This window comes from Condylostylus longicornis, unplaced genomic scaffold (genome assembly GCF_029603195.1).
Source record: "Condylostylus longicornis isolate FDR11 unplaced genomic scaffold, ASM2960319v2 ptg000153l, whole genome shotgun sequence".
NCBI classification, from domain to species: Eukaryota; Metazoa; Arthropoda; class Insecta; order Diptera; family Dolichopodidae; genus Condylostylus; species Condylostylus longicornis.
This window is the reverse complement of record NW_026578121.1, coordinates 265,424-274,795: the sequence shown is the minus strand read 5'-3', so window position 1 is coordinate 274,795 and position 9,372 is coordinate 265,424. Positions and strand designations below refer to the sequence as shown.

Sequence of the window (9,372 nt, the reverse complement as noted above, 5' to 3'; positions counted from 1 at the left end):
ATGGAACAAAGAAAAAAAGCTATTAATAATTATGTTATATTTATTTTTTTCTTAATATTCTACTTTTTGAAATCCCATATAATAGAAAAAAGGTATTATATCCAAAAATATCTGCCCACATATTGTAATACTATATCATATATGTTTGTATTATGTTCAGTTAATAAATATGTATATGTATACTTGTATATGCATACATAATTTGTAATTATAAATTTTATATTTTATAGAATTGGTATGTCGCAATAAATTTGATTTATTTGATCAAGATCTTTGGAATACAATTTTAAAGTATATTATTATAGAATTATGTCATTCCTACTTGTTTAAAATAATAATTATATGTACATACATAAGTATATCAAGTTTGAAATTAAAATATAAAAGAAAAAAGAATGTCAAAAGTTCATATTATTATACTTTTTTTTCTTAATTTAATTTTTTAATTTTAATAATCCATAATAATATTAAAAAAAGAAATAAATAAATTTTTAATTAATTTCTAACAAGACATTAATTATTATTGTTTTATGTACGTAAATGGAATATTAATTATCAAAGGAAATTTTGTTAATTATTTTCGGATAGAGACGGATTTATGACGTATAGTCTTATCGGATAGTATGAGTACACTTATATTCAATACCAGAAAAAATATTACAATAAATATTAATAATCTTAAATAATTAATACAAAGAAATACTATGCATCAAACTTGTCTGCCACATAGTTAATAAAAACCAATGACATACGATGCATGTCTATCGTGCATCAGCTCTATGTCCCTCCCACGGCTGAATTTAAAGCAGATAATTTTTTGATTTCCCTTTAATATTTTTAATTATTTTAAATATCTTGATATTTATTACAATGATGCAATGTATTTAGGGAATTCATTCTAGTATGAATACCTACTGTTTTGAAAATTATATTGAAAATTTTGACAATTATATTGAAAAAATATTAAATATGTATGTATGTTCGTATTGTGAACAGTCCATAATGGTTTGTTTATAGTTCTTACAATAAATCTCGTTAGTTAGTCTTACATAAGGATTAATTACAGTTGAATTTCATTTTATTTTAACAGATAATTTATATAATTAAAATAATTCGTGGTTGAATTGAGAATTGTGTTATTTTTAAAGATTTATATAGCCGTCTGTCACTACGCATACAAGGAATCATGGACTCCTATTCACTCTGTACGAGTTTATTAGTTCTATGAAATATCAGTTTCAATAGTATCTTCTTTCCGAGCAACTGAAAATAACGTTAAATTCATTTTAATTTTTTATGTAAACTAGCATTTTCATTAAAACAAAAAAAATTATTTAAATAAAATTGCTTCTGAAATTATTTAATTTTTAGAAGCATTTTTATTAAAATAATTAAATAAAATTAAAATATTTGAGAAAAATAAAATTAATTTAATCAGTTATTTTTGAATGATTTTGTACGTCATTTGATTGAATAAAATAAATTAATTTAAATGTTTCTTAATTTTTTGTAGATTTTTTTTTAACATAAGAAGATCTCATTTATAATAATCCAAAGTTATTATGGTTTCATTTTCAGCAAAACAGTTTGATAATTAATTAAGTTGTTAATATTATAATCTCTAGTTAGTTTGTCACATTTAAGAAGTAAATTAATTAAGTTCAAAATGAAATTGATAGCAAAAACATAAAATTTCAGTAGCTGTGAACTTTAGGATCAATTAATATAAATCAAGTCAATTTGACTGATGTAAAACAATGATATTATTTTTTTAAGACATTTAAAATATTATTATAATCTATGGCCTACGAATTTTGTTCATGGAAAAAAATTTTAAAAGCTAAACTGGAATGTATAATGTCTTCGTGACAAAAAATGGTTGATCAATTTTTATAAATTTGAAAGATAAAATTAATTTTCGGCCTTCTATTCGATCTTCGATTGACTAAACAGCTTTAAATATTCATAACGATTATGTTTCGGCCTTCCATTCCACCTTTGATTGTCTAAACAGCTTTAAAGATTCAAAACAAATATGTTTGGAAAAAATTTTATATTTTTATATTGTCCCTTCCTCCTTTTATTTTAGGGCATTACTTCAAAGAAAAAATTAAATATTGCTGAACAAAAATCTACGTCATACAGTATAGATCGATTTATGGGATTAAACTCTTGAAATTTTTTACATTAACAAAAGACTAATAAATAATGTTGCCTAAGCATAAGCTAGTAAATATTTTGTTTTTGTTATACATACTTTTATTTGTGCAAATAATCAGTATTTACATTTTATATAAACCATAAAAAAAAAACCCCGGACAAAATCCACTTTATTACCGAGTATCGTTTCGTAATACAAAAATTTTTCAAACAAAATTATACTGGGTGTCTACCTATTGCGAGTAAATAATTTAACAGAAAAAAAAAATAGATTTTCAAATTGTACATTTCCAAAATTATTTTTAATTCATTCTCCTTGGTTTAAATTTGTATATTATACAATTATTCAAAAATACAATATATTAATACATTTTCATTTATTATCAAATATATTATCAATAATATACTAATTTTACTATTTTGTTTATAATTCTTTTCTAACGAAATATAATATTTAACTTAAATTTATGCATTTTTAAAACGAAAAACAGTAACAAAAAAAATTTTTTTTTTTTGATTGATGATTTTTTTTATTATTTTTATCTTCACGAATGTATTTCGAATAATTTAGCAACTTCATTCAAATCGTCATATGTTTTATTTTCATTTATAATTTGTCTGGCTAAACCTATTCTATTAAAAATATTCCAAAGCAAAATTCCTACAATTTTGTTGTCCTTTAAGTAAAATATTACGCCACGACCATAATCATCCTTAGGTGTTAAATGCGATTCTGGTTTTTCAACTTTATTTTCTGGATTCTTTGTACTATCACTATTAGTGCTTTTGCTAGGTTCTTCAGTAACAGTGGTTGAGGTGCTTGTTTGAATTGAAGAATTTTCTAACGCATTTTTTTCTTCTAGCTTATTTGCAGGCATTTTTGCGAAAACTCCTACTGTTGGCAGTGATGAATCAATTAATCCTATACCTTCATATCCTAATTCTGGTCCTAAATCAGACCAAAACATACTTTGATGTTTATACGGATTTTCTAAAATAAATAAAATTAAATTGATTCTAAACAAAAATGCAAAAGAAAAAAAAATTATATACTTAATCCAGTCATATTTTCACCAGCTAAACGACCTGATACCACAGAATGATCATGATGCTCGACGCGCCTCCTACCTAGTAATGGATCATAGAAGCATGCTGCGTCGCCTGCCTGTATCGAAATTGAAATTTTAATATTTATGTTAATTTATAATATATTTGAAGCATACAACAAATAAGTTTTTCCTTGCTTCTAATTCGGCATTAACCAAAAAGCCACCGTATGTATTGTCCACTTCTAAGCCAGACGATTTTGCGATATCTGTATTTGCTTCACAACCAGCACATACAACGACCTAAGATACAAAAATTGAAATTTTTTTATATCATTTTATTTACAAATTGTAGATTGCTTTTACATGATCAGTCACAACTGTCTTTCCATTACTCAAATGCAACTTTAGTTTATCGTTAGCTCTATCTATAGATGTTACTTGAACCGATTGAATTACATTTACGCCTTGTTTAATAACATTTTCTGTTGTCCAATCACTTAAGTATTCGGGCAAGATTTTAGCCATGTTACCATTTTCGTTGAATATTTGATACACCGTTAAATTATTGCTCGATCCGTATTTACTCAAGGCACAAGCTAATTCACTTCCTAAAAATCCGCTTCCAATAATTACAATTGACTGAGAATTGTCAACAATGTTTTTAAGACACATAAAATCTTCAGGATTCCTAAAAACGGATACTTTTTCTTTAACTTTTTGCGAGGCAGTTGAAATAATGTCCAAATTTTTCGGAGTACAACCTTGAACATATTAGAAAGTTAATTTTTTAAAAAATTAAAATATTGAAGAGATATTGTACCTGTGGCTATTAAGCATTTATCATACTTAATTTCGGTACCATCAGATAGTATAACTTTCTGTTCATAAGGTAAAACTTTTTTAACTGAATAACCATGGCAAACTGCTACACCTCCGTTAGGGGATTGCATAAGTTTTGTTGGATCCACATAAAATTCTTCAGGCTCATAATAGATACTATACATTAAACACATTTAATTAATATAATAGAATTAAGAATAAAACTAAAATATTACCTTCTTGTAGCGCCATTCCATTGTTTAAAGTGAAAATCTTCATCAGGATTTTTTTTTATCTCAGCATTATACCACAATTCTTTAGAAAGTGGTGGACGCATATACGGTTTACGAAATTCATTTGAAATTACCATAACCTAAGTATATCTTTTTTGAAATTTCTTAAGCAGGAAAATGTAAAATATGTACCTTCGCTTTGGGATCATGAGACTTTATTGCCCTAAATGCTGAAAAACTAGCAGTTCCACCCCCTATTAATAAATATGGAATATGTTTCGGTATATCCGCGCTTGAAGCAGGTATTTTAACACCAACTGGAACAATTGAAGATGCAGAGGATTGCTCAGGAGGAACTTTTTTGTTGTTAGTCAGCAAATATAGCTAGTATTTAATATTCCAAATTAACATACATGAAAAAAAAAACAAATTAAGATATTACCAAACCTCCCCCAACACCAGCTAACACAAGTGCAATTAACAATTTATTTGATGAATCAGGTTTTGAATCATCTGGAGGACAGCTAGATGGAGGTGGATTCATATTAGCCTTTACATAATTATCTTTTGACTGAAGAGTTTGTGCATTTTTCCCAGAAAATTCTTTCTACAAAAGTAAAATTGTTAAAATGCATTTTTAGAATTTTTGAGTAAGAAAAACTTTATATTTTTCGCAATCATTTAATTTTTGCTGGGAAGGGATACAGTTAATTAATTTTGAGGAACAGGAATTGAAATTAGGTTTTTGGATCTGATTGGTATTATTTACCGAATCACTCAATAATCTAAATGAAGCTGGGTGAATGTTGCTATGTTGAACCCGTCCTAGAAATGCATATTTAATATAAATTTATTATTATTACATTTAGTCCTTTTTTTGTGAAATTGTGATTTGTTAAAACTAACCTGTAATTGTTTCAAGAAAATATTTCATCTGATATCTGCACCCATTTAATTTTGATGTATTGTTCGGAAATATTCTTAACATAATTTACAAAGAAAATATAAACACAGCAATTTGGAAATATTTTTTTTTATTATAAAAGAAACTTATTCTATACTTTTTAAAGTAAAACAAGGAGGTTATTTTTTATTTTTGATGTTTTTTTCACTGCCGATTTGATCATTGAATTCAAAATGTCAAGAAATAAATTTTGAACAGTATTGCCGTACTATATTTAAATGTAGTGCAATATTCAAAGTTTCATTATTTTGAAAGAGCAATATTTAGCTACTTCTTGTCCAAAAAGAAATATATTATAACAATTAACTTTGTTATTTTATAGAAGGAAATATTCTCTAAGAAAGTTTCACATTACGGAAGTTTTACATTGACCTTACTGAAATGGGATTTAGAAGCACTTACACATAAATTTAAATAAAAATTTCACAGCAAACATTTACACTATTCTAACTCTTCCATAACTCCTTCTCTACTTTGGAAACCCGTGATAAATCTCGATATAAAGTTATATTAAAAATATTTATTAAATGCCGGTATTTAAAAATTGCTTAAAATGTTCATAGTGTCATTTGTGTAAATTTGTGACAGCTATTGTTTTTTATGTAAAAAAATGTTGTCCCTAGTGCATAATTTAAAGAATCGCTTGTGCTTATATTGTTATTAATTTTGACAATTCGTTTGACAAAAAATATTGATTTACAAGAAGATTGACAAGAAATATCAGTAAACTTCTCTCACAAAAAAAACACGAAATATTAAGATTAACCAGTTATTATTGCAATCATATGTTGTTTTTTACCTGCAATTTAAATTTTGCACTAGGTCGTTAACGTAGGAAAGTAGTTTTTGATTTTATCTTGCACAATTGTGTGAAATGCTCCAAAGCTCTAAAATACGACAGATAGATTAAATATTTTTTTGAATTCAGCAATAAAGTAGAAGTCCCTCGTTTATTTTTTTCCTGCCGAACTTATGTACATACATACAAAATAAATAGAAATTGAGTGCTAGATTATGAACAATCGTTATTCCTTTTACAAATGAACATTGAATAAACTATATGGGTGACATTACATTTGTCATATTTGACGTTTGACAGTACAAAAAAAAAAAAATAAGACGATGTAAAAAGTTAAACAAATTTTCAGCAGATAAGCTGGCAGTCTAATTTTCTTATTTCAATAGGTTAATTAAAAGCAAAATGTAATATTAATATACTAGGTGGCTAGTCATTAAATTAAATAAAAGCTTATAGTATTTAAAAAAATTATTTAAAATGGATTCAGCAAATATACAGACGTTTCCGCGAGATTTACATGTTCCTGTGGATATGAATAAAGTACAAAATGCATATCTTAATTAATTATATAAAATAATAATGAAATTAATTATAAATTTTAGTCCCTGGAAGAAATGACTCCTGAGGAAAGAATGAGGTAGTAATATTTCAAGTTAAACTATTTTGAGTCATATGGCAAATTCTATGCTCTTTTAGATACGAACATCAGCAAATGCATGAAAAGCATCGAGGACATGAGCAAATGCATTCAGAAATGGTTTTAGTTCTATTTGTGACATTAATTTTTGCCCAAATTGCTTTAGTGGAATGGAAAAAACGACATTATCGTTCATATTCAGTAAAACAATTAATGAGTAAAATTGCTTTTATAAATAAATTTATATATTTTTTTAGCTAGTTTCATTAATTGCAATGTGGATTATCCCGATTGTAATTTCTATACGCTATATATGGATTAGATTTATTATATCGTGGGTAATATTTACTTTTATAACGATAATCGTAATGAGAAAAGCGATGATTAAACCAATTGATGGTACAACTCCAAGGTAAGTTTTATAACGTTATCTTATAAGAAATTGTTTTCATGACATGTTTTTTTTTTTGTAGACTAGTGTACAAGTGGTTTTATTTTATATATAAACTTAGTTATGGTTTAGGAATAATTGGTTATTTAGTTTGTTTCGCTACATTTATTGGATTTAATTTTGTTTTCAATCAACCGCCAAACATATGGATGGATACAGCCTTCTTATTTATATTTTATGGGCTCTACTTTGGAGTTCTAGGTCGTGATATATCTGAAATTTGTTCAGATAAAATGGCATCCCACATAGGAGTAAAGAATTAAAATTTTTTCAAAATAAAAATCTTATATCCTTGGCTTTTTTTTAGTACTATGCTCCGCAAGGGATGCCTACAAGACATTTAGAAGATAATGTATGTGCTGTATGTGGAAATAAATTATTTGTAAGTGAAAAAGAAGAGGGTGTAATCGAAAACACATATAAGTTGTCATGTAATCATGTTTTTCATGAATTCTGTATAAGGGGATGGTGCATAGTAGGCAAAAAACAAACTTGTCCTTATTGTAAGGAAAAGGTTGATTTAAAAAAAATGTTCTGCAATCCGTAAGTTTTTATTATTCACATATGTAATTTAGATTTTTAAATTAATTCTTTTTTCTAATAGTTGGGAGCGACCTCATGTTTTGTATGGAAGGCTGCTAGATTGGATTAGATGGTTAGTAGCATGGCAACCATTGATATTTTTCCTAGTTCAGGGAATTAATTGGGCACTAGGACTGGAATGATAGTTAATTAACAAAATTTTTTTAAAAAATTTCGTGTAATATCATCTTAGCCTAAAAAAAAAAAAACTGAAAACTGAAGAGGAAAAAATTTTTATTCGTAAAATAAAATGAAGTTTTATAGCAATTATAAACACTTATTCAGTCATGAAATTTACACTAGCCTAATTCATAAATGTTTAAATCAATTTTTGTTGTATCAGAATGATAGCCTTATTTATTTTTAAATTATAATTCCAAATGTACTACATATTTTGTTTTTTAGCTGTGACCTTATTTAAAATAATTTTTTTTTTTTGTTATTTGAATCAAAATAAATTTGAACAAAATTAAATTGTAATATTGAATACTGAAAACAGCATTGCTTTATTTCTTTATAGAATATTTTTCAATTCATAAAAATGTAATAGTAAATGCATATTTCCATATTTGCCATCTCATGTTCATAGAAATCTGAATATCAGATAGGAAAATAATTAAATAATAATTATTCTTTGGCAGTTTAGTAGGATTATTTTGTGGTACTGGTGTCATAGTATACATAATATGTTCTTATATTTCCATTTCGTATTTCATTCATAGCTCTACCAGAATTACGTGTGTTTGCATGTGTGTGTAGAAAGGTTAGTTATAATATTTATATATGTATATGGGATGCGTCTAAATATACACATCAACAATAATTCAAAATAAAGTGGAAACAGCCAGCAAAACAAGCGCATAAAATATGTACATAATTTATAGGAACCGAAAATATTTTATGGTATTTTTGATAATAGTTGGATGTATTTGAAATAGTTGGATAAATAGTATGGTATTTCAAGACATTAAATATTCGAGAAAGTAAGATGGATGAGAATTAAAAATTTTGGTTCCAATATATTGTAAATAACAATTATTAACTATATTTAATCATATAGAAAAACAAAAAAAAATTATTTTATATGTTATAAAACAGCATTGATACGAGAACCGTATTACGCCTTTGAATAATTTTTTTCTTAACTTTTCATTTAAGGTTTAGAAAATGAAAAAATATTTACAAATATGACAAAATATGTTTTATGAAATTTCATGCTTGTCCCAGCTCTCGTATTGCAAAAGGAAAATATTCGTCATTTGATGATAAAGGTAAAGGGATTGACAAAAAGTTAGTAAAGATTAAAATGTACTATTTATTTGCGTTAGTATACTCAAGCTCATATTTTCATTTTCTTTATGTAAACACATACAAATAGTGTTGCCGTTTTGAAATAAAAAATATCAAAAAAAACTTGCCCATTTGACATATTTAACATAAAAATGCTGTCATTATAAATTTTTAAAAGAAAAAAAAAATACACAAAATTTCGGATTTCATCGTGCAACTAAAATTTGTCGTTGTCATTTTTTGTGAAGTTGTCAAGCTGATAGGAAATATTTTTGTGGTTTTAAAGCCGTTTGTATAAGAATTTTATATTTTATAGAAATTTTTTTTTTTTTTTTTTACAAATTAAGAATTTCTTGAATAAGAAATTTTTTTTTGAGAAATTTAACAA

General features: G+C 25.8%; 2 protein-coding genes across 2 annotated transcripts; one reads left to right on the top strand and one right to left on the bottom strand.

Moving 5' to 3' along the window:
- Positions 1–2,667: 2,667 nt before the first annotated feature.
- LOC129615898 (putative apoptosis-inducing factor 1, mitochondrial) lies at positions 2,668–5,373 on the bottom strand. The gene is made up of 10 exons (XM_055531311.1): positions 5,168–5,373; positions 5,031–5,086; positions 4,704–4,868; positions 4,454–4,645; positions 4,265–4,401; positions 4,030–4,205; positions 3,573–3,970; positions 3,384–3,509; positions 3,214–3,325; positions 2,668–3,151 (listed from the first exon to the last, which is right to left on the bottom strand). Exons 1-10 carry the CDS (start codon positions 5,247–5,249, stop codon positions 2,706–2,708), a joined length of 1,890 nt encoding a protein of 629 aa, XP_055387286.1. The 5' UTR covers positions 5,250–5,373; the 3' UTR covers positions 2,668–2,705.
- A 975-nt stretch (positions 5,374–6,348) lies between these two features.
- Positions 6,349–8,163, top strand: LOC129615921 (E3 ubiquitin ligase Rnf121). Its single transcript, XM_055531344.1, has 7 exons — positions 6,349–6,564; positions 6,627–6,661; positions 6,721–6,862; positions 6,919–7,073; positions 7,135–7,363; positions 7,420–7,655; positions 7,717–8,163. Exons 1-7 carry the CDS (start codon positions 6,502–6,504, stop codon positions 7,835–7,837), a joined length of 981 nt encoding a protein of 326 aa, XP_055387319.1. The 5' UTR covers positions 6,349–6,501; the 3' UTR covers positions 7,838–8,163.
- The last annotated feature ends 1,209 nt before the right edge of the window (positions 8,164–9,372 follow it).